At 53.4% G+C, this 27,641-nt stretch overlaps 14 protein-coding genes across 14 annotated transcripts; 5 read left to right on the forward strand and 9 right to left on the reverse strand.

Annotated features, from left to right (window-relative positions):
* Positions 1-19: 19 nt before the first annotated feature.
* Positions 20-2,054, reverse strand: BO86DRAFT_460235 (uncharacterized protein; the record flags this gene model as incomplete). Its single annotated transcript, XM_025677397.1, has 3 exons — positions 20-1,479; positions 1,567-1,596; positions 2,046-2,054. 3 exons carry the CDS (start codon positions 2,052-2,054, stop codon positions 406-408), a joined length of 1,113 nt encoding a protein of 370 aa, XP_025521827.1. The 3' UTR covers positions 20-405.
* A 1,213-nt stretch (positions 2,055-3,267) lies between these two features.
* On the forward strand, positions 3,268-3,504 carry BO86DRAFT_326962 (uncharacterized protein; the record flags this gene model as incomplete). Its single annotated transcript, XM_025668587.1, has 1 exon — positions 3,268-3,504. A coding segment is annotated over one exon (237 nt), but the record flags the coding sequence as incomplete, so codon positions are not given.
* A 179-nt stretch (positions 3,505-3,683) lies between these two features.
* On the reverse strand, positions 3,684-5,391 carry BO86DRAFT_423551 (MFS general substrate transporter; the record flags this gene model as incomplete). Its single annotated transcript, XM_025675403.1, has 4 exons — positions 3,684-4,119; positions 4,178-4,869; positions 5,226-5,227; positions 5,349-5,391. The coding sequence occupies 4 exons, from the start codon at positions 5,389-5,391 to the stop codon at positions 3,684-3,686; spliced, it is 1,173 nt and encodes a 390-aa protein (XP_025521829.1).
* A 289-nt stretch (positions 5,392-5,680) lies between these two features.
* On the reverse strand, positions 5,681-7,211 carry BO86DRAFT_423552 (FAD binding domain-containing protein; the record flags this gene model as incomplete). Its single annotated transcript, XM_025675404.1, has 3 exons — positions 5,681-5,735; positions 5,812-6,628; positions 6,680-7,211. 3 exons carry the CDS (start codon positions 7,209-7,211, stop codon positions 5,681-5,683), a joined length of 1,404 nt encoding a protein of 467 aa, XP_025521830.1.
* Positions 7,212-7,937: 726 nt separating this feature from the next.
* On the forward strand, positions 7,938-8,660 carry BO86DRAFT_326968 (class I SAM-dependent methyltransferase; the record flags this gene model as incomplete). Its single annotated transcript, XM_025668588.1, has 1 exon — positions 7,938-8,660. A coding segment is annotated over one exon (723 nt), but the record flags the coding sequence as incomplete, so codon positions are not given.
* Positions 8,661-8,856: 196 nt separating this feature from the next.
* Positions 8,857-9,824, reverse strand: BO86DRAFT_452003 (uncharacterized protein; the record flags this gene model as incomplete). The annotated part of the gene is made up of 3 exons (XM_025676899.1): positions 9,686-9,824; positions 9,498-9,623; positions 8,857-9,439 (listed from the first exon to the last, which is right to left on the reverse strand). The coding sequence occupies exons 2-3, from the start codon at positions 9,599-9,601 to the stop codon at positions 8,857-8,859; spliced, it is 687 nt and encodes a 228-aa protein (XP_025521832.1). The 5' UTR covers positions 9,602-9,623; positions 9,686-9,824.
* On the reverse strand, positions 9,454-10,527 carry BO86DRAFT_39038 (uncharacterized protein). The gene has a single exon (XM_025672371.1). The coding sequence runs from the start codon at positions 10,383-10,385 to the stop codon at positions 9,642-9,644; it is 744 nt and encodes a 247-aa protein (XP_025521833.1). The 5' UTR covers positions 10,386-10,527; the 3' UTR covers positions 9,454-9,641.
* A 560-nt stretch (positions 10,528-11,087) lies between these two features.
* BO86DRAFT_460236 (uncharacterized protein) lies at positions 11,088-13,572 on the reverse strand (the record flags this gene model as incomplete). The annotated part of the gene is made up of 8 exons (XM_025677398.1): positions 11,088-11,287; positions 11,459-11,481; positions 11,683-11,913; positions 12,020-12,428; positions 12,551-12,661; positions 12,717-13,225; positions 13,292-13,496; positions 13,540-13,572. 8 exons carry the CDS (start codon positions 13,570-13,572, stop codon positions 11,237-11,239), a joined length of 1,572 nt encoding a protein of 523 aa, XP_025521834.1. The 3' UTR covers positions 11,088-11,236.
* A 972-nt stretch (positions 13,573-14,544) lies between these two features.
* Positions 14,545-17,196, reverse strand: culA (cullin culA; the record flags this gene model as incomplete). The annotated part of the gene is made up of 6 exons (XM_025668589.1): positions 14,545-14,733; positions 14,787-16,687; positions 16,770-16,840; positions 16,899-16,915; positions 16,995-17,064; positions 17,147-17,196. The coding sequence occupies 6 exons, from the start codon at positions 17,194-17,196 to the stop codon at positions 14,545-14,547; spliced, it is 2,298 nt and encodes a 765-aa protein (XP_025521835.1).
* Positions 17,197-17,804: 608 nt separating this feature from the next.
* On the forward strand, positions 17,805-18,914 carry BO86DRAFT_393862 (cupin domain-containing protein). Its single transcript, XM_025673107.1, has one exon. It carries the CDS (start codon positions 18,278-18,280, stop codon positions 18,815-18,817), a length of 540 nt encoding a protein of 179 aa, XP_025521836.1. The 5' UTR covers positions 17,805-18,277; the 3' UTR covers positions 18,818-18,914.
* A 71-nt stretch (positions 18,915-18,985) lies between these two features.
* Positions 18,986-20,637, reverse strand: BO86DRAFT_39094 (phospholipase D regulator). The gene is made up of 3 exons (XM_025672495.1): positions 20,182-20,637; positions 19,244-20,105; positions 18,986-19,178 (listed from the first exon to the last, which is right to left on the reverse strand). The coding sequence occupies exons 1-3, from the start codon at positions 20,450-20,452 to the stop codon at positions 19,154-19,156; spliced, it is 1,158 nt and encodes a 385-aa protein (XP_025521837.1). The 5' UTR covers positions 20,453-20,637; the 3' UTR covers positions 18,986-19,153.
* A 306-nt stretch (positions 20,638-20,943) lies between these two features.
* On the forward strand, positions 20,944-22,379 carry BO86DRAFT_373888 (mitochondrial K+-H+ exchange-related family protein). Its single transcript, XM_025670398.1, has 3 exons — positions 20,944-21,685; positions 21,747-21,802; positions 21,858-22,379. The coding sequence occupies exons 1-3, from the start codon at positions 21,249-21,251 to the stop codon at positions 22,193-22,195; spliced, it is 831 nt and encodes a 276-aa protein (XP_025521838.1). The 5' UTR covers positions 20,944-21,248; the 3' UTR covers positions 22,196-22,379.
* Positions 22,380-22,529: 150 nt separating this feature from the next.
* end3 (cytoskeletal adaptor protein SagA) lies at positions 22,530-24,609 on the forward strand. The gene is made up of 3 exons (XM_025673108.1): positions 22,530-22,886; positions 23,072-23,306; positions 23,442-24,609. Exons 1-3 carry the CDS (start codon positions 22,647-22,649, stop codon positions 24,206-24,208), a joined length of 1,242 nt encoding a protein of 413 aa, XP_025521839.1. The 5' UTR covers positions 22,530-22,646; the 3' UTR covers positions 24,209-24,609.
* Positions 24,610-24,890: 281 nt separating this feature from the next.
* On the reverse strand, positions 24,891-27,570 carry BO86DRAFT_373895 (putative SNF2 family helicase/ATPase PasG; the record flags this gene model as incomplete). Its single annotated transcript, XM_025670399.1, has 3 exons — positions 26,671-27,570; positions 25,871-26,609; positions 24,891-25,795 (listed from the first exon to the last, which is right to left on the reverse strand). Exons 1-3 carry the CDS (start codon positions 27,553-27,555, stop codon positions 24,891-24,893), a joined length of 2,529 nt encoding a protein of 842 aa, XP_025521840.1. The 5' UTR covers positions 27,556-27,570.
* Positions 27,571-27,641: the final 71 nt, after the last annotated feature.

Consider the following 27,641-nt stretch of genomic DNA (forward strand, 5'->3'; position numbering starts at 1 on the left):
AAAAAAAAAAAAACCTTCCCCCCCCCCCCCCGGCTCCAAGCGATCAGGAGCAGGTATGATCCAGCTGGACTTGTCTGGTGTCGTCGTTGTGTCGGTAGCGAGGCCTGGGAGGAGTCGGACGAGGGAGAGCTCTGCCGCGTATTCTGATATGGGGAGGGTTTAGCGACGTGAGGGGTCGTTTTCTCGCACTCTGCAACTCAGCATGAAGTGTCATGTCAAAGGGAAACCCGGCTATCAGTATCAAAGATAAATTTCGGACATGGATGGGAGCAGTTGAAAGCGTTCCTGTGCACAGATGCTTAAGCCTGAATTGAAGTAGAGACACAAGGAGAGGCAAACAACATGACAATTAACAGTGGCACTTATGACATGAAACAGCGCCGAGTCCTTCTCCTTGCGAGGACTTCAGTCATAGGAGTAGTCATCATCGTCCAAAACACTCAGGCTAATTCCCACAGCTTCGGATGCCACTCTCAGGGGACGTATCAGATCATCATCCAGCCAACCCGGACACAATGTGATTTGTTCGAGCTGACAAAAGAGATCCCTGTGCTGCACCAACCCTAGAAGCATGACCAGCAGATCCGAAAGATCGTCGACCATAATATCCTTCACAGTGAGGCGTTTCAGGCAAACAGGAAGCATCTTCACTAAAAATTGCGGTATATCCTGGACTGCGGTGGCGGAAGGTTGCCCCGTGAGGTGTGCATGCCTAATGACCAGGTCCTGGAGAATAGTAAAATCCGTGAATGCGCCAAACGGCTCCTCGTTGTCGTCTTGGTAATTAGTAACTGCTTTATCAAAATACTCATCCACTTCCAAACGCAGGGTCTTCAGCGTCTGTCGAGAGAGAAGAAGAGCTTTCCGGAATTCCGATGCATCGAAATCAGTCCACCCATCGTCACGGTGAACGGAGAGTTGGAACGCAACGTGCTCGAGATCGGAGCTCGCCTCAAGCCAGCGGAGGATCGTGTCGGAAGAGTAGACCTTCTGAATAGCAATTTCTTTCACGCTGCATGCGGTCCGGTGAATGGGAAGCGGCAAGTTCATAATCCCTCCATCCTCCCTGATGAAGCTGCCACTTATCCGGCGAACGGCGGGGAAATAGAAGAAGGGCGTTAGGAGGGACTCGTAGATATAAGAATCGCCCCAGGCGCAGTTCGCGCGAACTTCGTGGAGATGGGGGAATGGAAGCCTTCCTGGGTTGTGAAAAGGAGGCTGGTGCTGCGCAGCCTTAAGAAGAATCGGTGAGACGAGATGGGAAGAACACTCGTGCGTGAACTCGATGGTGTGTAGATTGGCCAGGGGAATGAGCAGAAGCGCAGCCCATGCCTCATCGCACATTCCGTGCAAGTGCTTCCTAAATCGCCGTTGGAGACCTCGTTCTTCTGGGCTCGCAAAAATCGTCGCGAGGGCACGGTCCATGAAATGAACCACATTATCCTCCAGTGGGTCGAATTCGTCGCCAGAGGATTCATCCTGGTACTCTGGCACGTATGGTTTTATGACGTCCGACTCACATTGACAACATCCCGATCCCGACCAGCAAAGTTTTAGATGACGCACCTGGCTCGCGATTAGGGGATCTTCCCAGAGCTGGATCACCAAGTGAACATCACGGATAGAAAAGTCATTAGACCCAACTTGGAGGTGGGAATAAAGTAATGGTAGGAAAATCGCATGGAATTTCCGAGAACATAAGCTCAGGGCGCGTAAGTTTTTTGACGAATGTTCTTCATGTCGAAGATACTCTCCAATAGATCGGAGCAGTTCACAGGGTAAATGTTCCATAGTGTTGACGTTTGTTCTGTCACTACATGGTTGGTTGGTCATGTATAAGTATATCTAGGTCGGTCTAGGCAACAGACTGCTCATAGACATGGGCGCCTAGATTGGTGCCTATATCCTAGGCAACCACACTCCCTTGCATGAAGCCTTGGCGCAGATCTTGGTAGTGCCATCACATCCTATTTTGCGCATGTTAGCACGCGCTGTGATCAGCAATGAATCCAACATCATTGTGGTGTATGATGTCGTGGACTCACAAGAGTCATGGTCAGGGTAAGTGATGTACGGCCCGGATGTTATTGTCGGCCCGCCCGGTGATTTGCTACACCCAGTAGGTCCCATCGCACAAACGTATCCACTGAATTGTGTATATCAGCAAGGCGTGGCGTGCAGTGATGGGTGACATGGCAGTTGAAGCCTACTACTAGCCTGGGGCAGCACTTGTATGCCGTCTCCCCAAACTGCAAGACCTTCCGAGTCATTTGGCAGGCTGTCGGGAACCCTTGTGGACAAACATTGCCCGGCGAATAAAATGGAGATGGAGTCCCCGGCGGTATAGCAGATGGAAGGCAACTTGGGTCATCTTGAATCAACGGAGCGAGAGCGTCCCCGTACATTGCGGTGGTGCAATGCTTGCCATACACGTATGCATATGGGTAGGAATCTGAAATCCTTAAGTCACTGTGACTGGGCTGAAAACATTGGGGTGTTGGTGTGAAGGTCGTCGTGAGAGGACGTGAGGCCGACCATGCCTGCGCCGATGATGATGATGATGGGTGGGGGTCGGGGATTGGGGGCTTGGGTGGCCTGGGCTTGAGCGGGGATGGGCTGGGGATCAGTGGAGATCTATTTGGGGAGGTAGAATTGGAGGGATGTTAGGATGGATTGGAGCATCTTGGTGGGTGTCTTGGTCTTGGATTGGAGATGTTTCTGGTGGTCATACTGTGTGCTATGGGCTAAATAGTCATCGTTGATAGTTGCCTGAGAGTACACCAGATGCATCAGGGGCAACAGTATCTACTGTGCCGCCAGACGATACCCTCGTATAGCCTTCAGCGCCTTGGAGTAAACTTTCTGCTCGGAATAACCAGACACAAAAGAATGTCCGGGGACATTCTTTAAGCATAGGGGATATGGTTTCAGTATAGTGAACATGCACATAAATAGCAGCGAACCTTACCTCCTCGTATTTCAATCTCGGACTCTACATCTCACAGCCTCCAAACAACAACTCACCTCAAACCAGTCCAGAACCCACACCCAATCCAAAACACCGTACGCCCATCCCACCCCTACCCATCTCTCTATCCCCCCAACTTATCCAACCCAGCCTCAACCCTCAACCTAGCCCATAACTTAAAATGCCTCAGCCCAAGAACGACTACCTAATCCGCACCCCGGTGCACCGCACCCTCTCCCAAGCGGAAGCGCAAGCCCTACGCCGCGACACCCGCGCCGCGCACGTCGCCTACGCGCGGCCCGCTGATCGACGCCGGGATTTGGGTGTGGGGCGGTCCGTCGCTGGCCCGACACCCGGAGGATGGTGAGGAGGAGGACGAGGCGGAGGTGACGGGCAGCGTGATGTGTTTCCGGGCGGAGAGCGAGGAGGAAGTTCGGCGGTTGGTTGCGGGGGATCCGTTTGCGGAGTGTGGGTTGTGGGATGTGCGAGGGGCAGTGGTGGTGGCGATGCGGTGTGTTGTTGGGGGTGCTTCTTAAAGATATTGGGCCTGAGGGGAGGAGAGGAGAGGAGAGGGAGTTATGGGGGGATTGGGGGGTGGATGTTTGGGAGTAGGAGTAGTTAGGGCTATTCTGCTGAGTAACCTAGTTTGCACCCATTCAAGACAGAGGTTATACACCACCTTCACATACACCTATGCCTACTACACCTTAACCCTTCACCCCCAACCCCCCCTCAACCAGCGTAAAATAGCATAAAACAACCCCCCAACCCCCGCACTCACCCCGCCAAACACCCACAGCCCCGTCCAATCCAATTTTTCGGAACCATCCCCCAGAATCGCCCCACCCCCCGGACCGCCCGCCAACACGCCCAGCCCAATCACCCCAAACCCCATCCCCATCCTCGTCCCAATCATGGCTCTCTCCTTCGTCAGACAGACAAGAGACAACGGCGGCAACCCGATCAACGCCCCACTAAAGAACCCCGCCACCCCGTCCACCCCGACCATAGTAAACAAACACCCCGCGACGACCAAACAACACGGCGCAATCAAATTCAACGGGCCCACGCAATCCGCCAACGCGTTCGGGACCGTGCGCCCGAAACACGAGGCCGCGTTGAGGATGGGCACGATATCGAACGCCAATTTTCTGCGACGTGGGGCCCTGCCGCTCCGCGGCGTAGGAGAGGTAGAACAGGAGGACGAACAGGCCCATGAATGCGAGCAGCGACGCCCCAACGCAGAGGCAGTAGTGGGGGTCGCGGAGCGCCGCGCGGTCGAGGAGCGCCCGCGCCCGCGGGGGTTTTGTTCGTTGCTGCATGACGGCGAGGGGCAGGGCGAGCGTGGCCAGCGAAACGAAGCCCATGATCCGGACGGACCACGCGAACCCCACCCGCGGTAGTGGTCGGTACAGCAGGATCGGGTACATGATGCCCCCCGCGGCGGAGCCGGAGACGGCCAGCCCTAGTGCTAGGCCGAGGTGCGTGCTGAAATAGCTGGGGAGTACGGAGACGCAGGGCACGAAGAGGCTGCCGGCGCCGAGGCCAATCAAAATGCCTTGCGAGAGGAGGACTTGGTAGTATTCAGTGCTTAGGCGGAGGAAGATGTGGCCGAGGAATATGCAACTCGTGCCAGATACTAAAAGGGAGCGCAGGTGGCCCCGGTCGTAGATGGGCCCGGTGATTGCGCCGATGAGGAGGAGGAGTGTGGCTTGTGTGGATCCGATCCAGGCGATGGCGCTTGGGGAGGTGCTTGGGTGGCTGGTTGCGAAGTACGTTTGGAAGACGCCGAAGGTGTTCAGTAGGCCCCAGGTGTTGAGGAAGAGGGCGAAGCCGCCGTGGACGTGGAGCCAGGCGAGGAGGCCGCCGTTGGGTGGGGGAGGGGGTTGTTGGGGTTGAGGCTGGGGAGGTTGTTTGGGTGGGTGCGTTGATCATTTTGGGGGGGTGGCAGAGGTGTATTGATGGTGATGTGTATGGTTGGTAGGATTGAGGGGATGATGCGGTGATGTGATTGACTGTGTTGGCACTTCGTGAGGGTGTTGATAAATACACGGCGTCCCAGTTAGGGCTCGGAGACGGTGTTTTCGGGGTTTTGCCAGTTGCTGCTATTCTCCGGATGGTGAAGTTGGCCTTTGCGAGGCGTTCAGCCACTGTCCTACTCCAAATAGAGAAACTTTAGACAAGAGGGGATTCTCTCAGATTAACCTTGACTCTTGACCAATACTCTTCATTTGAAGGTCGATACCCTCCGACTGACCACTGGGCAAGGACATTTGGTTGCTTTGGTGGGAAGAGCCACACACAGGCGAATGTCTTACAGAACCGTAGGTATACTACGGTCTATCCAGTGGAGACTGCAGAGGCAGTGCAGCTGGCTGACAAGGCTGCAGAATAAGTGTCAAACAGGCAAGACGCCTGTTCATCGTCACCAGAATCACCGCGTATGTGTCTGAAGCGCCGCCCCGATGATTGCTATATCTCGCTCGATGAGCTGCGGGAGAAACCAAAGAATGAATCAATTGATAAGGTCAGGTCCAAAGGGCTGGTTTGAACCTTGTCCAGAAATGATTGATTTTATACATCGCCCACGAGCGTATCTCTGAATCGTTGTAGTTTCCGTCTAAATAATCCACCAGGGCTGAATTTATAGGCAGAATCGATGGGCTGGTGCGTATGGCAGTTGGCTACCACACACCTTAACCATAATTATTACTAAGTACTGGCAAGAAATGTCGAGTATATCAGAAGCATTAGCTGTGCCCATTTGCTACATATGAGCCAGTGATACAGAGTCAACCTCGCTGCACATTACAACTGTTACTGTACCACCAAGCCTAGTCCACCCCATCCTCTCCCTGTACAGCCAAACAGCCTCCTCCTTCATGGCCTCATAATCAAAATGCCAAATCTTATGAGACCGATCCTTGAGCTCCTCGAAACAGGTCTCTGCCTTGACCCACTTGGCCGGCTCGCCCCAGTCGACCTGATGGTAGAAGTCGCGCACCGTGCGGCTGCTGTTCACCAGCCACTGGCTTCTCGTGCGTCGGACAGCACCAAAAGTCTCAAAGGCCGTCTTCAAGGCGGTCCCTTTGAGCGTCGGCTCCTTCTGGACGGCCTCCACCACCTCCACCATAAGAGTCGACAGACACAGCGCATCCTCAACCCCCATTCCCGCGCCGGCCCCATGATGCGGTGTGGAGGCGTGAGCCGCGTCGCCGGCCACGCAGATCTTCCCCCGACTATAATACGGTGCCGGGTAGTCCCGCAGATCAAAGCAGGCCCATTTCTCCAGCTCCTCAGGAAACAAGCGGATCACGTTGCGCACACAGGGGCTCCAGTCAGCAAATGCTGCCTCGAGCTCCCCGCGCGAGGCCGGCGCCACCATCTGCTTGTCATCGAGCCACTCCTCACGATCCATGACAAACGCCGTGGCGTTGATCAGAGTGTTGTTGGCCACCAGGTAGTGGATGAGATGGGCCCGCGGGCCGACGTGGTTGTGCTGGTTCCGGGCCTTGTATTCGCCCAGCGCCGCGATGGCCGCCTCCATTGGGATGAGCGTGCGGTAGGCCACCTCGTGGGTGTAGTGCGGGTAGGAGACGGGGTTGCCTTCCCCGAAGAGAATGTCTCGGACACGAGATTTGATCCCATCGCAGCCGATGACTTATCCAGCCTGTCAGATCTCGTATCTCAGACAGTAAGGAATGCACTCACCAGCATCGACCTCCACCCGCGTCCCATCCACAAACGTCAGCCCAATCCTCTCATCCAGCCCGCTTTCCTCAATCCATTGCAAGCGTCTTCGACACCGGATGGCCTCCGGCGGCACCACCTTCACCAACGCCTCCAGGAACTGGTCCCGCCGGCACCCTTCAAACCCTCGATGCCCGGCATCGATCTGGTACAACATCCGCTGGTAGGAGGGGTCATCCGCATCGAGCTGATTGTACCCCTCGATCCAGCGCAGGTAGTCATGGGCCTCCTTGTCCACCCCGTTGCTGGCGGAGGTCGCGACCGACCCGCTCGACCGCAGCGCCGTCACGATGGCCGGATCCAGCTGCTCCATATATTGAATGGCGTTCGCGGTGAAGGCGATCCCCGCACCGATCTCCCGGAAGCCGTGCGCTTGCTCGTAGACGGTCACCTGGATCCCGCGCCGGAGCAGGCCGACGGCCAGCACGAGGCCGACGATGCCGCCGCCGATGATGGCGATCTCGATGGGTTCGGGGCGGAGGGGGGAAGGCATGTTGCTGTAGTTCGGTCTGTGAATGAGTTTAGGGCTGTAGGCTGATCCTCGGAAGTATAGACGAGTCTACGCTGCGAGAGATGGCAGGGAGGGAGGTGCCAGGTTAGAGCTGTATGCTTGAGGACCATAAACAATATACTCTCTTCCGGGAGATGCAGTTTCTCTCGTTCGGACGGGATATCCCATGGCGGAGTAACTGAATGCCCGTTCTTCAACTCTATGCCATTGCGTACACGACCGGTCAGCTCGGAGTATCTGCTCACACTCTATCGTATCCGGGTCAAGGTACTTGGGTCAGGAAGAACTTCCTGAACGTAATCTGCATGTTTGTCGGCATGCTGCCTGCGTTTGATAAATTGGTCGTCTTGCCGGGATCTGGCTTATACTCTCACGTCAACGCACCATTTCAACAACTACAATCCTCGTTGCCATTGGTGGTCTGGCTCAACAACAGCCATCGAGATGTCTGGTTCCAAGCCTGCAGTTCTGCTCTTCAGCCCCTTTCCCTGTCCTTCGACGGGAATGCCTTTCAGCAGCTTCAGAGAGTCATAATACCCAATGGCAGACATCACTGAGCTTGGGAGACCCTCACGTGCCTGCCTCAATCTTATATAACGATCGTGGCTGCCATTCCTGCTCTGGAGTCTGCCTCCGCTCGTAAATATCGACGGCGATTGCATCACTCGCACGGCGGTTCTTCCTCCTCGTTCAAGCAGCGAGATCGACGCAGAACTTGTTGCTCGCTTCCCTGACCAAAGTATGGCTGATGAACTTACCTTCTACACCGGATCGCAGCTGGCCGAGGTCCTCAAGGGGCAGACAGATGGGATTAAGTTGATCTTCGGAACTGCGGAAGGTCGTGACCTCGTCTCCAATATGTATGCGGAATGGCCGCTCAACAGATTATTCTACCGTCAAATGGAAGAATTCATTAGCCGGCTCGTTTCAAAAGTCGACATGACTCAGGGCGCCATCAAGGTTTTGGAGATGGGGGCTGGTACAGGAGGAACGACTAAATGGCTCGTTCCTCTGCTCGTGGAGTTGAACATTCCAGTCGTGTACACCACGGATCTCGCTCCGTCCTTTGTCGCTGCCGCTCGCAAGAGATTTGGCAAGCAGTATCCCTTCATGAAATTCAGGACACATGATATTGAAAAGGTTTCGGCCGATGATCTTCTTGGCACGCAACACATCATCATCGCCAGTAACGCTGTGCATGCCACGCACAATCTCAGGGTGTCTGCAAGTAATATCCGCAAGGCCCTACGACCTGACGGTGTCCTTAGAATGCTCGAAATGACAAGTACCATGTATTGGGTCGATATCACATTCGGGCTGTTTGAGGGCTGGTGGTATTTTGACGATGAACGCACACATGCTGTGACGCACGAGTCGCAGTGGGAGTGGAAGGTGAGTGATGCTGATAGCCTGGAGCAAATGAGCAAATGAGCAAACAGTGTGCCGCCGTGATGGATCAATGATCGCGGACTCCCACAGAACCCGACTAGGTGCCGCTTCCCGTAGGTATGCCATCTATGTCTAGCAGTTCAATTCAATACTGTCCACTGATCTGATCTCATTCTAGATATCTACGGATTCTTAGATACACAGCGAACTATTGAGTAAGAAGACCCAAGTCCAGGTTTTAAACAGAGCGGCATCTCGCGTGTGTGCCCTGTTTCTCATGTCTGGAGCCTTGCAAATCATCAAACGAGGCCCTGAGAGAAGCAGTCAACTTCAAAGCCATTTCCTTCAATGCTTTCTTCGCCTCGACGGCCTGCTTATCAAGTTCATCGATATGTGCTGTCGTAACGTCCCCTATTACCTCTGAACCATCATTGGTTACAGTTTGTATCTCGCATATACTGTCCTGGACCACCTCGCCTAACTCGCACACTTTTATCTTGTGTTCGTCAGCAATCTCCTCGCGAAAATGGTCGACAAGATCAGGCAGTTCTGATCTGATGCTGTGTTGAACGATATCATCAAGTTCTGATTTGATGCTATCGCGTACGATATCCTGCTGTAATTTGAGACTGTTGTGGATTTCCTCATCGATATATCTTTGGATGTAAGGATCGATCAGATGGACGCCCGAAGGGCCAGACTTTGATGGTAGACCACCATCTGCATCCCCTGACAAGCCCAGTAGACGATGGTGTCCGGAGCGAATCAATAGCTCGCGAACCCGATCTTCGGGAAGTCGGCTAAGCTTCTGCTCAAGATATCTAAGTGAAAAATGATCTGCGTCGTTGGGTGACGAAGCATGTATAAAGTGGGTTGGACGGATCGAGTTTGAGGATGATGACGGAGAGCAAGTACTTGGGGTATTGACTTCGGTAGGTGCTCCAAGCCAGTCTGGTTGTGTAAGAAGCGGCCTTTTGCAGCATTCTTCGGGTGACAGGGACCACCCTAGAGACCATCAACAGGCTATGAAAGCTGAAATCTCTTGGAACTGTGGAGATGGGGCATACCTCTGTCCCGTTTGCCAATGACCGGATTCAATCCGGGTTGGTCATTGTATTGGGGTGGATCCGCTTGCTCAGCCGGTGTTGGTACATGTTCCTCATCATATGGGGGTGGAGAAAGCTTGAATATACTCGGATCTCTCTCGACTACACCATGCCGATGATGGTCGAAAGACTCTGGCTGGAGGATTTGTATTCTAGAGCAAAATTTTCTCAACGACTCAAACTCCCCCTCCTGAAATTGTACCAGGGCAAAGTGTAGGCGTAGAGATTTTGATTGACAAATATGCGCGAATGCGATGAAATTTGAGTCTTCTGGATCAGAAGAACTCAGAGACTTTGCCCAGGATGGACAAAGAACAATCCCAGGCCTAGCTAAATGTATACTGAGCGTTGAAACATCCGTAGCACCGCTTATAGTTTGTCGGATCTTCAAGGACAAGTCCGATGGGCACAGATTAGGTTTGCTTCTCTTAACTAGCGAGGAGTTCCGGACCGCTTTGGGGCAGATATTCAGTGTTAGTGAATCCGATCTGTCAGTGGAGTTAGCAAGGGCTGTCTTGATACTAAGAGAGATAGATCCTCGCTCGGGGTCGTTGGAAAAGGCGATGCGACACCTGGCATCGCAAGAATGTTTTGTTCCTGGTACAGAAACGACAACTTTCTTGGACAAAACCCAGTGCGACTCTGGCAATACGGGCGACATTGTTCCCTCGAATGATCGAGTAGCCCTCCCACCCGGGCTTTGAAAAGGCGATGAGCAGCCCTGACTCCGGCGAATAAGAAATCAGGGATAGAATTGAGAGAACCACAGTAAAGAGACCGACCGAAAGCTCCCGCGGCCTGGCCACAAGTACATGCTCACTCCAGTTTAAGGAGTTGGAGAGTCCTATGAGAACACAGGAATGGCACGCCAAGCAGCGAGAACGGCAAGAAGAAAATGACTCCTTGATTGACGAACGGCAACCAAGGTATCAGAAGCTCTTGCGGCCTAGCCACACGTACGTACCCAATCCAAGATCCAAACCTGGAGTCCTATGAGAACACAGGAACGGCAGGACCAGCGGCGAGAACGGCAAAGAGCGAACAGTCGAGTCCCTATGGGTGATAAGGATGATGGAGTTGATATCGCACAGAGCGAAGGTGAGATGAGATGAAATATCTGAGGGGGAGAGGGGAGAGAGGAGAAAGAGAGTGACGAGATTATTGAGGGCGGTAAGATCGAGACGCGAACGGGCGCGTCATCCTTGACCACGTGATCTTCACATCCGTGGCGGGACGAGCACAGGGTCAGGTGACCCTTCTTGTGTTGCCGTCTCGAACATTGCGATAAAGTTACTGTTACTTTGCACTCTGTGCTAATTTCTTTCAACATTTCTGACAGTCATACCCTGCCTTTAATTATGCTGGGAACTATACTCTAAAGCATCCTTTCAGCGTGCTAATCTAAGCCACAGCGGTGGACGTAGTAATACAGACCAGCAGGTTGCTTGTGGCCAGCTAAGCCTCCGTGTAACATACTAGTAGGTAGGATGCTATAATCTCTGTCTTTGGCTTCTAAGATAATAGGGAGGGGGAGGCAGCTGCAGTGAAAGAGAGGTGCAGTGGCTATATGAATGTCATTATTACTTCTATCATGTTCTCTATGTCGACTCGATACGTAATTAGTGAAATATTAAAATGTATTTTGCTCAATCGTTTCCGTCTTTATGCTGTGTCTAAGATAGGATTGGCACCCGGAATGAAAGATAAAAGCCATGAACATTCCCCTTCCCTTACCCTACCATACAAAAAAGCAACATCTATAGTACAGTCTATATTTATGGTATCAGGGGTGCCGTATCGAAGCCACATAGCCTCCTCGAGCGAAGTGACGCAACGCGAGCACTGAGGATTGATCAGTCAATGAGTCCACTTGTAACGAGGTATGAGAACGAGACGAAGGGTCTTCCAATTCCCACGTTCTGACTGAAAAATCGAAGGAGAAAAAAAGGAAAACTCACAGAAGAGCATTATCAGCACTAGCGCCGGGAGTGTCCACGGCGACTGGCCTACTGCCTGGCTCTTTCCGGTGACGTTCATCAGGCTGAGCAGCGCCAGGCCCAGGCCCACGAGCGCGGTGATGCCCGTGCTGAAGTGGCGCATGCGGAAATGTTGGGGGTCGCGAGGAAGCGATAGAATCGCGAAAACCGTCGTGAAGATCAAGAAGAGGCCCGTGCAGATGCAGAAGTACCCTGGGGGGTGGGTCAAGGTGTTAGTCCTTTGTAAAGGCTTCCCGGTGAAATTCCAAAGAGGACAACGATGAGGGGTGATGTACATACCAAAAGTCAGATCATAGACCTTCATTATCGATCTCCTCCTGGATCGTGAGGTTCGCCTTGGCCGCCACTTCCTTGGGGATGTTCCATCCGAAGTTGTGCACGATGATGGTTACCGTCTCCATGATAGCCGGCCACGCCGTCTCGATGAACTCGGTCCCATCCGCGTTCGAGGGCAGGGCTTTGGTCGCGTTGAATGCGCTTTCGATGACTTGGAAGTAAGTGGTGAAGCGGTTCAGGACGTCGTCTAACGTCTCCCCGAGTATTTCACTGAGTTCGTCGACAGGGGCATTTTGGATGCTTTTCTCAAGGGGATCGAATAGGTACTTGATATCGGCCCAGAGGTGCGCCCATATGAAGATCTGGTTGATTCCTTCCATCATGAGGCAGAGGCACACGTGGAAGGGGAAGTGGAGCATGGCCCAAAGGTGCTGGCCGATCGGACCCAGTGCTTCTACGCTGCTGATGTTGTCAAGTACAGTTGGTAAGTCAGGTACTGTGATAGATAAGGAGTCTGGCCAGATATATTTCTTTGAATGGGAGGTGCTCTTACAATAATTACCACGGAGGATATGAGCATTCCAATGTCCGGAGGAAAGAACCGCTGGTCCAGCTTCCCGATCATGCTGATGACCTTGGTCAAAAGAATGATACCCTCGCCCAACTAGCAGACAGAGTTTAGTATTATATTACATGAACACATATGGATTCATACATACGATAATCAAAGTCAAGAAGGTCATCCTCTCTACGAGATGGGTCTTCTCAAGCGAGAGAGCCGGCCGAAGCGCGGCCACGGCCACGTTGAGAACCACCTCGGTCACGGAAACACAATACCACGCTATATGGGCATTCCATGTGATGCGGAAATGGAACGCAAACGATATACCGAAGTAAACAGCTGCAGCGGCCAGCAGCGAGATCAAAGTGACCAACAATGGCGCGCGAATCTTGCGGTAATGCCACGTGAAATAGAGCGTCGTGCCGTGCTGGCACGCGAGTACCAAGCGGCTCACCATGAGGATCAGCGACAACTGCTGCATGGGACCCCAGGTGTCCTTCTTGAGGAAGTTGGGGCCGATGACGGCCAGCCCCATCATCACGCCGAAATGGCACGCGTGGGCCACACGCTCGAAGATGCTGTCTGTGGCAAACCGGACGTCGTACAGACTGACCTGGCACCAAGTGAACCATAAATTACTGATGAAGCCGACATATGACGCCAGCGCTGGACGCAAATCAGCAAGACGTGTCGCAGGGATTGATTATTCAGGGTGAGGAATCGGCCACATACTCGTACTGCTGTTCACATCATGGGCAGTCACAAAGGAGGTCAAATTGGCCACGAAAAACAAATCGAAAAACAACTGGATGTTGGAAGTAGCCTCATAGTGTTCGAACTGAGGGTTCTCGAACAAGGTTTCATCGTGCGTGGCCAGACCGGGCTCACTATCAAACGTCGAGCCCTGCGGAATGCTCCTCCCGGACTTGGGCGGGTGCTGTTAGTCTTTGAGTGTTGCGATTTGCGATATCAAGACATACCAAGGGGCTTGTCACAAAAGGGATTAGACCCATCCTGTATGCAGAAAAGAGGAGCTCTCAGAGTCCGGGTCGAAAACTGCTATTGATATCTGGGAATCTTGTCCCTGATTTTCCTCTTCCTCTTCACTGTTGTATATCACGAAGCATGATTTAGCATGTCGAGAGCTCTGGACTATCATCTCCTTTGTCGGCCTCATATATGTTGGATGCAGTGACAGCATGCGTCTCGACAAGCCGCAAGAAAAAGCAATTCTATCGTGCCATGAGGCATCTCAGTTGTGCACCAGGATGGTGGCGCACAGTTTTAGGAGAGAGCATGTTGTGTTTGAGGTGAACCTCGTATTGTCGCATGGCTTCGAAGATCGTGCAGACTGCATATAACTATTCTTGCACCTGGTTTGGATTGATCCATTGGTCACATCAAGATCTTGGGGCTGGAAACTGTATCTGTCATTCCGAAAGCCGCTCAGCCTTATCTGTGTTGAGGTTGCACAAGATTTCAGGCGGTGGAGGCTGGTTCTCGCCGGCTTCTATATCGGGAACCTGCGGATAAATACTCTAGATAAACATAGGATTCCAGAGTGCAACATCACCAAGCCTCATACTACCTGTCACAAGATGCTACTGTAACCTACAGAGCGTCTGGACATGGAATCTCCAGCTTGGGCAGGTTACAGCATCTGGCAATCGCATCGTCTCATCTTGGGTTGCAATTCACATTCCGCGGTAGAATATGAATGATTATAGGAGAAACCGACAGAGGGAAGTTAAAAAAAGAAACCGTCCCAGCTGAAAGCATAATCTGGGTTATCATTTGTGGTAGCAGCGCTATGAGAGAACTACAGAATACCCCTCCTCCATGGCTCAATAAAACCTGGCCTAAATCAAATCAAAATGTGAGGGCATGAGTGATACCGCGCTAACAGGACACACGGGGAGTATGAGAAAGAGTTGCGATGAGGTAATGGATAATAAGGTGATGTGAATGTGATGGCGGCACCAGCTTTATGCAATGTAAGCAATCTCGTCCCCATCCAAGCGCTCGATATAGTCCTTCTCCATCAGAGCCTCGATATTCTTCTTGATGTCGGGGACCTTGGGAGGGAAGCGAGATTTGACTTGTTGGATCACTTCTTGAACCAATTGTACGTGCTTCATCTTCTTGCGGGACTTCATGATACGGACAATCGCAGACTAGAACAGTATTAGGCGGGATGCATATCGACGGGATAGGATGAGAAACGTACCTGAAGTAAGAGCTTACGATCCTCCTCAATTGTCTTGTGTGTGTCATCCGACTCAACCTTCTGCTCCGACTTGATTTGAATGTTGAGGTTAACCTTGATCTTCTTGTTCTTGAAATTGTAGTTCAGGGTGAAAGACGTCCCAGGTTCCGGCTTGGAACCTCCGGAATTGATAGTCAGAACTTTAGCCTTGAGGAAGATGCTTAGGTTGGGATCAAGGATCTCAGGCGAAAGGGAAGTGGCTTTTTGAATATCCTCGTAGCTTAAGGTGTCGTGCTCGTTGAAGAGTAGAAGGATCCCCATCTGGAATGTGGATACTTGGAACGTGTAGGGTACTTTGGTGTTCTTGATGTAGTTTGCCTTGATTTCACCCTTGCATAGCTGCCAAAGCCATGTCAGCTTTCTGCCACTGTGCTTGTCAAAGTAGAAGCTCTGGAATCGTTCAGACGTCTTGACAATTTCAGGTGGTGCCAGAAAATCGGTGGTAGGCGCATTGAGAGGCCAGAATCCTGTTCCGAGGATCTGGAAATGAGAGTCGACCAGCTTTCGCCGATCATCTTCATCGAGTACTTTCTCTTGCCAGTCCCGGTAGCTGGCGTTCAAGTCCTTCGAGATCTGAATGTCTTGGAACATGCGCTGCAGCTTGTTTGTGTATTCGAAACCGCACGCCTCCTTGAGCTTGCTGATCATGCTGGTTTCTGCATCGTCAGACACGGAGCTGACGTGTACCAGACGTTTGGCGAGCATCTTGGAGTAGAACTTCTGAAAAACGTCCTTGTCCTCAATGTACTTGAAGACAGTCATGATTTGCACCAACATCTCTTCCAACTCCGACTCCTCGGCAGCTTTAGAACCCTTCTTCAACAACGAATCGGTATAGCGCGCCAGCAACTCGGGTGTCTTTGTCGATCCAGACTTGCAAATCTTGTTGCGGTTGACAAACTCGCGGCAAGCATTATCCAGAGAACGGACAAATTCAGATTCGCCGTTGAATGCCTCACTGACCAAGCTTTGGTACCTGGTATGTACCTGTAACAATGCGTCCACGTACATCTTAGGCTCGAACGATGTCTCTCCGTCGGCGGCCACCTTCTCCACGGCGGCCAAGCCAGCCTTCCTCACATGGGCTTCAAACTTAGTCCGGAGAGGATCCAGACCCTCTTTGATTCGAGACAGAAGGCTATACATCCGAGCCAAATCATCTTGACGCTCGTTGTCCAGCAGAACCTGGAATTCATCTCGGAGGAGTTCCGAGTGAGCTGTAACCAGCACATCCAGGCAAGTGTCGGTCAGATGTTTCGAAATGTCTGGGTGCAAGTACAAGCCGACACGAGCCTTTTCCTCCTCCAAACGGGCTTCTGCTTTCTTCATGTACTCGACCACGCTGTTCTCAGTAACAAACTGCCGCGACTCGTTTTCGTAGTAAACTCTGGTGGCAGAGATGAATGGCTTCTCGAAGTGGTAGCGGTAAACCTCGAGCGTTGACCTGGTGCTGTCAGTCTCGTCAAGGCCAAGGGAAACGAACGAGTCGACGATGCTCTTGATTTGTGACTGCTCGATAGTCTCGCCGTTACGCTGCTTTTCTACCAGGTTCAGTACAGCCTCCATAACCTTCTCATGGACCTTCATGAAGAAGTCGTCCTTCCACTTCACCAGGTGCAGCGTGTAAACATCGTAGACATTCTTCTTTCCCTCGTCGATCTCGCGTTTGACCCAGTGTCTGTTAAGGTAACGGAAGAGATGGTTGATGTACTTGGCGGCAGTGGTGAAGCGAAGCCATTCGCGAATATAGAACCCCAACAACGCCTCCTCCGCATGGCTCTCGGATTCTCTATACACAGCGTACAGGTGGCGTGAGAGGTATTCACCTAGTAGTTTGTAGAGTTCCTCCCCAAGTAAATGGGCTGCAGTGGTGATGTCAATATACGTTGTAGCGCTGGCCCACATAGATCTTGGCCAGAGGATAGAAGGGACAAAGGAACTGACCGCCGCGATGAGCTTGTAAACCGTTGCCGCTGCCAACGGCTTTCTGTGATGTGCAAAAGTTGTGGACCGCCCTATTTTCAAAACTGTGAGTATCCTGGGTGGAGTGTACGCCTTGAGGTCAAACCATACGTGTAAAGGGCCATGTACTAAGCCCGCGTGAAGAGGTCAGCGCCGCGACAAGTAACAAACACCAGTGCAACATGGAGAGGGTGTTGAGAAACATACAGTTTTCATGTCAACTCCTTCCTCTAGTTTGAGCATCACGCTGTCAATGCCCTTCTCCAAGAACGCCCATCTACCTGAGTCAGCCGGTGTCCCGGAAGTAGTCGCCTCAATAGCCGACCTTGCGGATAAGAAACTGGACCTGGGTAACTAACGTCTCATCGAGATCATCCTTGTGGGGTGTCTGGGGGAAAAGAGCCGGCATCTTGTGTTTGATCGCCCAGGTTCGAGCCTTGAACGCGGGTCTGTGGAAGATGCGTGTGAACATTAGCCTGGTAGGACCAATATAGCCTCATAGAGAGCTTGCGGGGGGGCGACGGAAACATGTTGCTGCAGGGACCGCAACATGAAGGAAGGAAACCGCCGTGTAACGTGCAAAGATGCGGATGAGATCAGGTATACATCAGCCTTACCTCCAACGTTGCAAGCGATAGGGACAGTGGATGACCTCACTCTGCGGAGGGCGGTTAAGGCAGCGGTGACGGAGACGGCGAGACGAATGATGTCCCTCCTAGCTGGTCTGGGAGGAGAGAGGATATCTAGAGAGTTATGATAGGTTGGGGGAAACAAAGAAATGAAACCACAACCTGCAAGTCCCTAGAGTCAAAGAAATAGGGGAGTAAACGAGACGCGCCTGAAGCTGGAGGAGAGATCGGGGATGGAGAAGCAAGCCAGAAAAGGCGTGGCGTTGGGCGATGAGTGCCGTGGGGGGGAGAGCCGCTTCCGGTAAGCGGTCAGGCAGCTCTATCGAAATATCTCCTCGGTGATCTACTGGCTGACTTGAAGTAAATCTTAAGCAACTATGACCACTGCCTGATCGAGTGAACTGACATTCGAAAAATGGTCAGGAAGTTAACTAGGAAATTTGATTTCCACTGTTGAAAAGTCTCGTTTGATTCATGCGGCTACTCAACTCTGACGGAAACCCACATCAGGCACCCCGACATGACATGCTTGCCTAGAGTGGGACATGGAACCCCATCCGAATGAGCTGGCTGCATTATAGCATGCCTAAATTTTAAGTTCTCTCGGCAGTGTTGCTCATGAGCGCCATGCTCAGACGCCTCTGTCCTTCCGAGACAGGACAATGACCATTGTTGTCGCAGCGAACATGTTTGCTGCTGAGTACTGGTAGCATCAGAGAGCCTGCCACTTCGTGCGCTGCAAATGACGTCATGTCTAGCTCAATCGAATGCCGGTCGCCCTTTTAATCAGGAAGACATCCTCCGCACCGTCCGAACTCGCGCATCTCTTATCGCGTGCCTTGCCAGAAGCTCGGCGCAATCATGTCATTCAAGACGCTCACTGACATCCAAGTGACCTACCGCCAGATCCCTCGGTGGCAGGGTCTTCCGAATACATCCATACAGTCAAAGCCACTCATCATCTACCACAAAGCATTCGACGCGTCGGCTAGCGACCTTGCAGCACAACTCGAGGATGTGGGCGAGGTCACGCCGCAGTGGGTCTATTCTATGTACCGCCAAACGCACTTCCACAGCACCACCCACGAGGTTTTAGGGGTGGTTTCCGGCCGTGCACGCCTTTGTTTTGGTGGAGAAGACAATCCCGAGCGCTTTGAACCAACCGTCGAACGAGGGGACCTGATCATAGTACCCGCCGGTGTGGGCCATCGACTCCTGGACGAGCTGGGCACAGACGAAGGACCTTTCAAGATGGTTGGTGCCTATCCGCCGCAAAAACAGTGGGATATGTGCTACGGCGAACAATCCGAAACAGACAGGGTTACGAAGAATATTCAGCAATTGGATTGGTTCCATGGAGATCCCTTGTACGGCAAAGATGGACCGGTCTTGCATGTGTAGTCTGACTTCAGTGTGAGCACGTGGGCTTAGCATTATATGTACATCTACCATTGTCGAGTAAATCAGCCGTAATGCATATATTGTTGGTATCAAAGCCAGGGCCTTCGCACACCATGCCACATATTAACGCCTCGCCTAACCCAATTGACAGATGACCAAACCAGGGGGGAAACACCAACTGAGAAAGAATAGAATGTTATCCGGTAAACGCAAGGGCATGAAAAGCAACGATCCGAAGTAGACACGAAGAAAGGATGAAAAGCTGGGTATAGGAGAATTATGAAGAAAGAAAGATAAGGAAAGTTGCTAGGGGAACCAAATCCCCAGTCAAGTGCTTCAAGAAGCCACACGTTCGACAAGTCTATAAGGAAGATTAGAACGATTAGCATTCAAGAGTGAGTGTTCTGAGATTGTAAGCTGGTTTACCTGAGCACACTGATCGCAAAGGTTGTAAGCCAGGCCAGAAGCGCAATCAGGAGAACACACGCGAGAGCTATTTGTCGGTCGCAAATTGCGTCATTCTTCGGCGTGATCTCTTGATTGACTTCATTCAACGTGCATGCACCCTGCACAGTGGACAAGGATTCGAATGCTAAACTTAGATTGGCCGAGTCGAAAACAATAAAGAAAATATCCAACAGGATCAGCCGTGCTTTGGCGGATGCAGACCGGAGGCCTAACGGCTTCGAGGTATATTCGTCGAAGGTGATATAGATCAAATATACGAGAGCCACCGCGTCAACAATGATGGCCATGAGCGCGGAAGGACCCTGAGGATGTTTATATTGACCCGATAGATGCTGGATCGAGCCCCCTAGTGCTAGGGCTGTAAGCGAAAAGCACCATACGGTAAGTCTGAAGATGAGAGGGACCATAGGACTCCTGAGAAGAGTATTATGGAAGCGCTTGAACCAGATCTGTCGGCGTCTCTTCATCCTCAGCGGGTCCTCGGTATCCTCATCTGGAGCGAGTTGTCCTCGCCACGGCTGCGATAAATCGCCCAGGTTTTCGTTCAACCATTCTGGCGTTACAGGCTTCTCTTCCACGCCCGGCTCACGAGGATATGCAATCACCTTCGAGAAATTCTTCCAGCGAGACTCGCGTCGGGAAGGGCCCCCTTGCTCTTCGTCATCCTCATCGTCGGCTCGGCTCGGGCGGTTCGGTCTTGTCGCATAAGGGGAGTGATTATGCTGCGCCACAACGGCGTCGTCGGGTTGTGAGGGAAGAAGGCTGGCCGTGGCAGGAACATTGGTGTCTTCTTCAGGGTACTCTACCGAGCGAATCCAGGCTACGAGCGTCGAAGGTGCAAAGTCAGCAAAAACTGCATTGGGGGAGGGTGGTGAAAGGATCCATGCTCAATTTACCTGGCAATGTTCTTGGTTTCCTCCCCATTATTGGACCAAATTCAGTGTCTCCCACCACGGTACTCTCTGGTGAGCGCGAAGTCCCCGCAGACTGGTCTACCACATCCTCATTGTGACCGAGGTCATCATTGCTGTTTACTGCGCCAACGGAAGGGTAGGACTGCGCCGACATCCATTCCGTGGTGGAAGGTTGTTCCGACAGCTGTTCGTCCGGAACTGAGCCTGAATCTGGTGGCTGCAAAAAGTAGCTGTCGCGCACATCGTGGGCCATTGCCTTAAAATTCAGCGACTGTCCCAGGCAAAGTTGCGTCGGATTGTCGGAAGCAGGGGGAAGACGGCGGGTCCAGTCTGCATCGCCCCAATGTTCCTCGGAACTCCTAGCGGGTACAGCGCCTTAGACTGCAATTGGGGCACCCGTTTCTCGCTAAAAGAATAGAAACATCCGCTGAGAAAGGATATAGACGACACCCGCCGTGTGATGTATACTGTGAAAGAGGAGGTAGGTGGTGTGGAGAGAAAGAAGCGCTCGCCCTTTTGGGGGGGGTGGGAGGGGGCTGGTTCGGCAAAGGAACCATGAATCGGAGCGCTCCAGTTTTTTAGTGCCCGAGACCTCGTGAATAACTAGATTTTAGTGATGGTTCCTACTCCATATTGTAGTCTAGGAGTCTCGCCGGGAGCGGAATGACGTCGGCCCTGCACCTGCTCCAGTGACGATTTATCGCGGCGGCGGAGGCGGAGGCGGATTCAACCATCACTACCACTACTACTACCACCACCACCAGGTCCATTTGCGGTGGCCAACAATCTGCTTTCTCATTACTAGCAATCCCACCAATTCGACACTGCCTCCTTCCCATAAATAACCCTCTCGGTGGATACATTGAGGCATGCGACTGTCATCCACTGCTTCTCACCGGCCATTCCCTTTCAGCTATCGATAGTCAAGCTCCCTGTCAGCTCACTACAAAACCACAAAGCAATCCTTTGAACGCTACCCAGCGTTTGCCCGCTTTTCGGACACATCCATTTCAGATCCCACCACGCCTACCAAAAATACAGTCATTGCTATGCGAATCTTCATTGTTCCCATATCGACGCGACGAGCTCTCATCTACGCTCGGCCCGTCGGCCAAGAATTGTCCAAGGAGCGCACGATTGTTGACAAAATCACCAACAAGGCGGCCGAGACATGGGCTAAGTGGGAGGAGGCGGATAAAGGGTGGAAGAAGCACCTGGTCTCCTGGGGCAATCGGGTGCAACAACGAATTCCCTATCAAGAATGGGGTCTCAAGAGCATCCCCTCACTGAGCTCTCAGCAGCGCATTGACAAGACCTACGGGACAAAGAAAGTGGATGTACTCTTCCCCGGCAATGCAGTCCGATCGGAAAAGCTTCACTCCCTCTTACAAGCCATCGCGACCGAGAGGCAGGACTTGCATCGCAAACGGATGTGGTGGAGCTTACTTGCGACACCTCTCACGATCCCCGTTGGACTCCTTCCGGTGTATGCTCCCTTGTACCCTGTCAGCGATGTATAGGTTCTGGGCTAATTATATTGCATACAGCATACCTAATATTCCTTTCTTCTACTTGGTGTACCGCGGTTGGTCGCATTGGCGAGGTCGGCTTCCCCATCTGCTGGAGACGCCGCAAATCATAAGCTAACCAGTCTTTAGCTCTCAATGGATCCAAGCACCTAGAATTTCTCCTGAAGAAAAACCTCCTGAACCCCATCTCCTACCCTGCGCTCGAGAAGCTCTACGCTAAACGAGTTTCGTATGCACTGAAGAGCACGGAGGTGGACAAGCCTCATTCGGAGATGGTGGAGGATGTTGAGAGGAGCGACGATAGATTGCTACTCCGCATGAGCGATGCGAAGAAATTGGCCACCATCCTTGACGCACCAGACCTGGCTCTGGAAGCAGAACGGGCTATCGTGCAAGTGCAGGAACAATTAAGCTCGCAGGATCAAGGAGATAAGAACCAGAGTCCTCCCAAGGGAAAGGATGCATGAGTGGGGCTTTATCGCGGACGGAGAGAAGGGATTTGATATCTAAAAGGTGCTCGAAGGTGTTCCTGGTTGTTATGGTTCAGGGCCTACGGTGGGCTCTGATATGTCACTTCTGGTGCGGGCTTCGGGATTAGGGTACAAGTACATAAACAATATAGAGCATGAGCCATGTATTTGAGAATTGAATGACCTGATACTGAATCAATAACTCTACTCTACTGTACAGTACATCTACTTCGAATCTTCGATGCTCCGAACGGAACTAACTTGTTCCGGGCAAACCCCCATGGTTTGAATTGGAGCCACTGCGGGACTCCCGACTTGGAGAACCGACCAAACATCATCTCACTCCCTTTCGCTCATTCACGTCATTCTCTTGTCGCTTGCTTGCCTGCTTGCGTGTTACATTCATTCTTAGCTATCAATCTCCTGCAGACATAATCCCTCTATCACCATGTCAAATAAGAAGATCGAGCAATGGGAAATCGAACGATATTGGGAGATCTTCGCATCGCTTGCAGGCGGCCAGCCGCGCCTAAACAACTCCCAAGCCGCCTCCGTACTGAGGAACAGCCGGCTTCGCGATGACCAACTCGAGAAGGTTTGGGACTTGGCTGATGTCGACGGAGATGGCGAGCTGGACTTTGAAGAATTCTGTGTTGCCATGCGATTGGTCTTTGATCTTGTGAACGGGGTATGTGAGCTCCCTCTCCATCTCTTTTGCTGCTGCGGTGGCTTTCCCCGTACGGGGGACACTCCCCTCCTCGAGGGCCGCCGGCCGCATACACTTCAACCGCAACCACTCTCCACACCATACAAACCCTGACGCTCAAATCGCAACCATATTCTCCCTACTGATGTCTATTCATCTCTCTAAAGGAACTACAAAGCGTACCTAATGTCTTACCCGACTGGCTCGTTCCCGAATCCAAAGCCCATCTAGTCCAAGCAACACGAGCACTAAGCGACCGTCCAGAACAATTCGAACGGATAGAGGATGAAGACGATACCCCGGGTCTCAAGGATGGATTCGAATGGTACATGAACCCGGCCGACAAGTCCAAGTACGAGGACATCTACCTTGCGAACAAGAACCACCGCGGAGAAGTCACATGTACGTCGCCCCACCCCCAGAGATCGAAGCTCTACATGCTGTTCTTCCTTCTCCCGTCCCTTGTCCCCGGTGGAGAGCACTCGCAATTCTTTCTGCCACCAAATCCCTAACATGTAGCCCCTTGGGACAAACTAGTCGAATCACTACAGGGTCTGTACGACTCCCTGGACGTGCCGGACACGGACATCCGCTCCGCATGGAACCTGGTCAATCCGTCCGCCTCGCCCGCGATCAACAAGGACGCCACTCTTGCCTTCCTGCACATCCTGAACTACCGCCACGAGGGCTTCCGCATCCCGCGCACCATCCCGGCCTCGCTGCGCGCCTCGTTCGAGAACAACCAGATCGACTACCAGCTGGACAACGTGCGGCCCGCCCAGAAATGGGGCGGCGGCGGCAGTGCCAACGGCGACAACACTGAGACCGCGACCGGCCGGAAGGCCAAGTTCGGCGACACCTACCTCAGCCGCCTCGGCGCCGGGGGCAAGACCTCGTACACGCCCCGGGGCACGGACTTCAGCGACACGATCCAGGACGAGGAGTGGGAGAAGGTGCGGCTGCGGCGCGAGCTGGCGGAGCTGGAGGCCAAGCTGGACGCGGCGCGCAAGGCGTCGGAGGGCCGCCGCGACCGCGACCGCGACCGCCCCCGCAACGACGGCCGGCCCAACTGGGTGCTCATCAAGAAGGAGGCCCTGCAGCTGCTGGAGTTCAAGGAGCGGGAGCTGCGCGAGCTCCGCGAGGGCGCCGGCCGCACCAAGGACGGCCAGGACACCGAGCGGCTGCGCGAGGACGTCAACGCCGTGGGCGAGCAGGTCGAGGGCCTGAAGACGCACCTCGCGCAGCGGAAGGAGGTGCTCGCCGACTTACGGCAGCAGATCGAGGAGCAGAAAGTCTCCCGGTAGTCTATCTGTCTGTCTGTTGTGACTTGGCGTTCCCCCCTTACAGCCATGTTCCTTGTCTTCATTCTGTGAATATAATCTTCCACCTTGCTGCTGCTACTGGCGCGGGACTTTGTTTTCTGGCCCCTTTTCACACTGAGTCTCATCACCACATACTTACTGTATAGCCAATTCTTCTTTTCACTTCAGTTTTCAGATTCTTGGGCGCGGAGCTCCAGGCGCATAAATGGATGTTTGCAATTTGTTTCACTCTGCTTTCTCGTGCTTTTGAAAGTTCAAGTTCCAGCTTCCAGCATCCCAACTAGGGCTTGTGATATACATAGACGGCTTCGAAAACAGCTGCATATTCCTGATCGCTACACTGATTTCCTTATTCTAGGCTATCACCACTCACTACCTTGAAACACATGTACATTACAGTAAAGTACCATATCCCAAACAAGATCCCTCTAAACAAGACCCAAATTAAACAAATATCCCTCCTTTCGAATTACGCCGCCGTCGTCTACTTTTAAGCCCATCGTCCATCCCAAACCAGGAAAAGCACCACGCTTGAAGACGCGCTGAAATCGCACACACACACACACACACACACACACACACACACACACACACATATACATACATACACACAGATCTAAATCCCCAAACGCGACGAAAAGAAGAAACCCCAACAGAAAAGGGATTACTTGGTGACCAGCTGCTCCATCAAACCACCACCATCGCGCTTCGTCTCGACAGCCATGAACGCGCGGCCGCCGGCATCCAGCCCCTTCTCGGCGCGGACATAGGCCTCCTCGCTGCGGTCGGTGAGGACATCCAGATCGGCCTGCGAGAGGATGGCGGACGCATCGGTGCCGGACGCGAGATCGAAGCGCTCGTAGTCGTCCTCGCCGAGGGCCTTGCGCAGGTCCTCGATCTCGGCGTGCGTCAGCGCCCCCGCCGCCCCGCCGCCGGTGGCCGCCGACGAATCCAGCAGACTCCGGAACTTGCCCTTCTGGATGACCAGACGCTCGAGGCGGCGCTTCGAGTCGGCCTTCTCGAGCAGGGTCTGCTCGACGGTGCCCTTGGTGGCGAGGCGGTACACGATCACCGGCTTGGTCTGGCCGATGCGGTGGGCGCGGTCCTGGGCCTGCAGGTCCTGCTGCGGGTTCCAGTCGGAGTCGAACAGGATGACCGTGTCGGCGGCGACGAGGTTGATGCCCTGCCCGCCGGCGCGCGTGCTCAGCAGGAACAGCTTGTAGGCCGGGTCCGTGTTGAAGGCCGTGATCTGCGCGCGGCGGTCCTCCTGGCTGACGGCGCCGTCGATGCGGCAGCACCGCCAGCCGCGCAGGTGCGTCGCCCAGTCCTGCAGGATGTCCAGCTGGGTCTTGAACTGCGAGAAGATCAGGACTTTGTGGCCTTTCCCCAGCAGCGCGGGGAGGAGGCGGTCGAGGAGGAGCATCTTGCCCGAAGCCGTGACCAGGGTCTCGTCGAGGGCGGTGGGGTCGGTGCTGCTACCCCACGGCCAGTAGAAGTTGTGCGGCGAGTTGCAGACGAGGCGCGCTTGCATGATTGGGTTCTGCATCTTCTTTTGCGCGATTTCTCGCTCTGCCGGGTGCAAGGTTAGTGTCTGATACGAAGCTCCCCTGGTTTTATGTAGAGGGGGAAAAGGGTGATACATACTGGCTAGTTTGATGGTCTTGGCCCTCTCCAACTCCTCTTGTTCGGTCTCATTGGGTTCGTCGATGTCGAGATCCTCCTCCAACCCCTGCTCGAGCTTGCGCAGCTTCGTGTTGAATTCGCGGTCGCTCAGCTCCTTGTAGCTCTGCGGCCCCCTGCTGCGTCTTGCTGCCCGACCTCCGCTGGCCGGGGTGGAGGCACGACTTGATTTGAGGCTCTTGCTGGGAGACGACGCTTCGCTCGCCTCCGCGCTTCGCTTCAGACTCTGCGAGCGGGACAGTCTGTCGTTTTGAGCCAGCAAACGCTCGGTGGCTTTCTCCTCGAGATACTGCCTGCCGGTGCCATTGAGGACCTCACGATACAGGTCTTTCTGTTCGGTGGTCAACGGAGCGTACAGGATGTACTCCCGCTTCTTGGGGAGGGAGGTCTCGACGTCGGTTTTCACGCGGCGCAGGAGGAAGGGCTTCAGAATGGAGTGCATGGTCGACACGAGGGTGCGTTTCCGGCGCTCCATGACGTCCGTCTGGCCGCTCTTATCCAACATGGAGGAGAAGTCGAACCAGCTCTGGAAGCTGTTCAGGTCGTTGAAGATCTCCGGCAGGAGGAAGTGCAGCAATGACCAGAGCTCCGTGATGTTGTTCTGCAACGGGGTACCGGTGATCAGAAGTCGGTTGGCCGAGTTGTAGGTGAGAAGCTCCTTGATGAGCTTGCAGTTCATGTTCTTCAAGCGATGACCCTCATCCTGCGGTTGGTTTGATATCAGCTAAAATCCCCTTTACACCGTCGCGAGAATGCGAGCATACCACAATGATATAGCGCCACTGATACTGCGCCAGGAATTTCCGATCATTCATGCAAATCTCGTAGGAGGTGCACACCACCGGGAAATCCATATCCCTCTGGTTCCGCATGTTCATAAACTTCCTCCGGAGCTCCGCACGCTGATCCTTGGTGCCATGATACAAAACCGTCTTGATGCCAGGCGTCCATTTGGCGAATTCATCCACCCAGTTACTCACCGTGCTCAACGGCGCCGCAATCAAAAAGGGGCCCGAGACATTCTTCTCCTTGAAGAAAGCCAGCAACGAGATCGCCTGGACCGTCTTACCCAGCCCCATCTCATCGGCCAGAATCCCACACAGCCCATTCATCCACAGCGACTTCAGCCACTCCAGCCCTTCCAACTGATACTTCTTCATGCGCCCCCCGGTCACCAATCCCGGCTGCTGCGTAGCGACCAGCTCCTGTCCGCCCAATGCAGTCGGATTCGCCGCATACTCATCCGCCGCATGCTCCAACGCTTCCTGGACCGTGGGCTTCTCCTCGTCGACCTTCACATCCGCCTTCTGGAAGTAACTCGAGATCGTGTTCCCACCTGCAGCCGCCTTCCGCCCACGCCCTCGCTTCGATTTGGTAGTGGGTTGCTGCTGCTGTACACCGTCCTCCTCAGCTTTAATTGGTGCCTCATTCGCACTCTCACTCGAATTGAGATTAGCAGCCTGCCGCGCACTCGTCCGCGTCTGCCTCGTCGTGCCCCCACCATTCTTCAGCTGTTGCTGCGCCGGACCAGCCTTCGTCGACTTAGGTGTTGTCGCAGCGGCACCACCCTGCTCTTGCTCCCGCCTCTGCTGCGCCCCCAACGCCTCCGCCCTCGCCTCCTCCTGCTGTTTCTTCATCTTATCCGCCATAATCGCCACGAACACCTACCCCGCCAGGAAGAAGAGTCAGCATAAAGAACAACCCTAGCCACCTAGGAGAGAACCCCCCCCCCAAA

This window comes from Aspergillus japonicus (genome assembly GCF_003184785.1).
Source record: "Aspergillus japonicus CBS 114.51 unplaced genomic scaffold BO86scaffold_129, whole genome shotgun sequence".
Classification (NCBI taxonomy): Eukaryota; Fungi; Ascomycota; class Eurotiomycetes; order Eurotiales; family Aspergillaceae; genus Aspergillus; species Aspergillus japonicus.

Bases quoted from the DNA above. Each gene is read 5' to 3' on its own strand.
- BO86DRAFT_39038 (XM_025672371.1), bottom strand. From the start codon at position 10,385: ATGTCGCCCGTATTGCCAGAGTCGCACTGGGTTTTGTCCAAGAAAGTT.
- BO86DRAFT_393862 (XM_025673107.1), top strand. From the start codon at position 18,278: ATGTCATTCAAGACGCTCACTGACATCCAAGTGACCTACCGCCAGATC.
- BO86DRAFT_39094 (XM_025672495.1), bottom strand. From the start codon at position 20,452: ATGGCCCACGATGTGCGCGACAGCTACTTTTTGCAGCCACCAGATTCA. The intron at 20,106-20,181 runs GTAAATTGAGCA...CGACGCTCGTAG, and splicing joins GAAACCAAGAACATTGCCAG to CCTGGATTCGCTCGGTAGAG. The intron at 19,179-19,243 runs GTAAACCAGCTT...TCTTCCTTATAG, and splicing joins TTTGCGATCAGTGTGCTCAG to ACTTGTCGAACGTGTGGCTT.
- BO86DRAFT_373888 (XM_025670398.1), top strand. From the start codon at position 21,249: ATGCGAATCTTCATTGTTCCCATATCGACGCGACGAGCTCTCATCTAC. The intron at 21,686-21,746 runs GTATGCTCCCTT...TATTGCATACAG, and splicing joins CCCGTTGGACTCCTTCCGGT to CATACCTAATATTCCTTTCT. The intron at 21,803-21,857 runs GTCGGCTTCCCC...ACCAGTCTTTAG, and splicing joins CGGTTGGTCGCATTGGCGAG to CTCTCAATGGATCCAAGCAC.
- end3 (XM_025673108.1), top strand. From the start codon at position 22,647: ATGTCAAATAAGAAGATCGAGCAATGGGAAATCGAACGATATTGGGAG. The intron at 22,887-23,071 runs GTATGTGAGCTC...ATCTCTCTAAAG, and splicing joins TCTTTGATCTTGTGAACGGG to GAACTACAAAGCGTACCTAA. The intron at 23,307-23,441 runs GTACGTCGCCCC...GGGACAAACTAG, and splicing joins CCACCGCGGAGAAGTCACAT to TCGAATCACTACAGGGTCTG.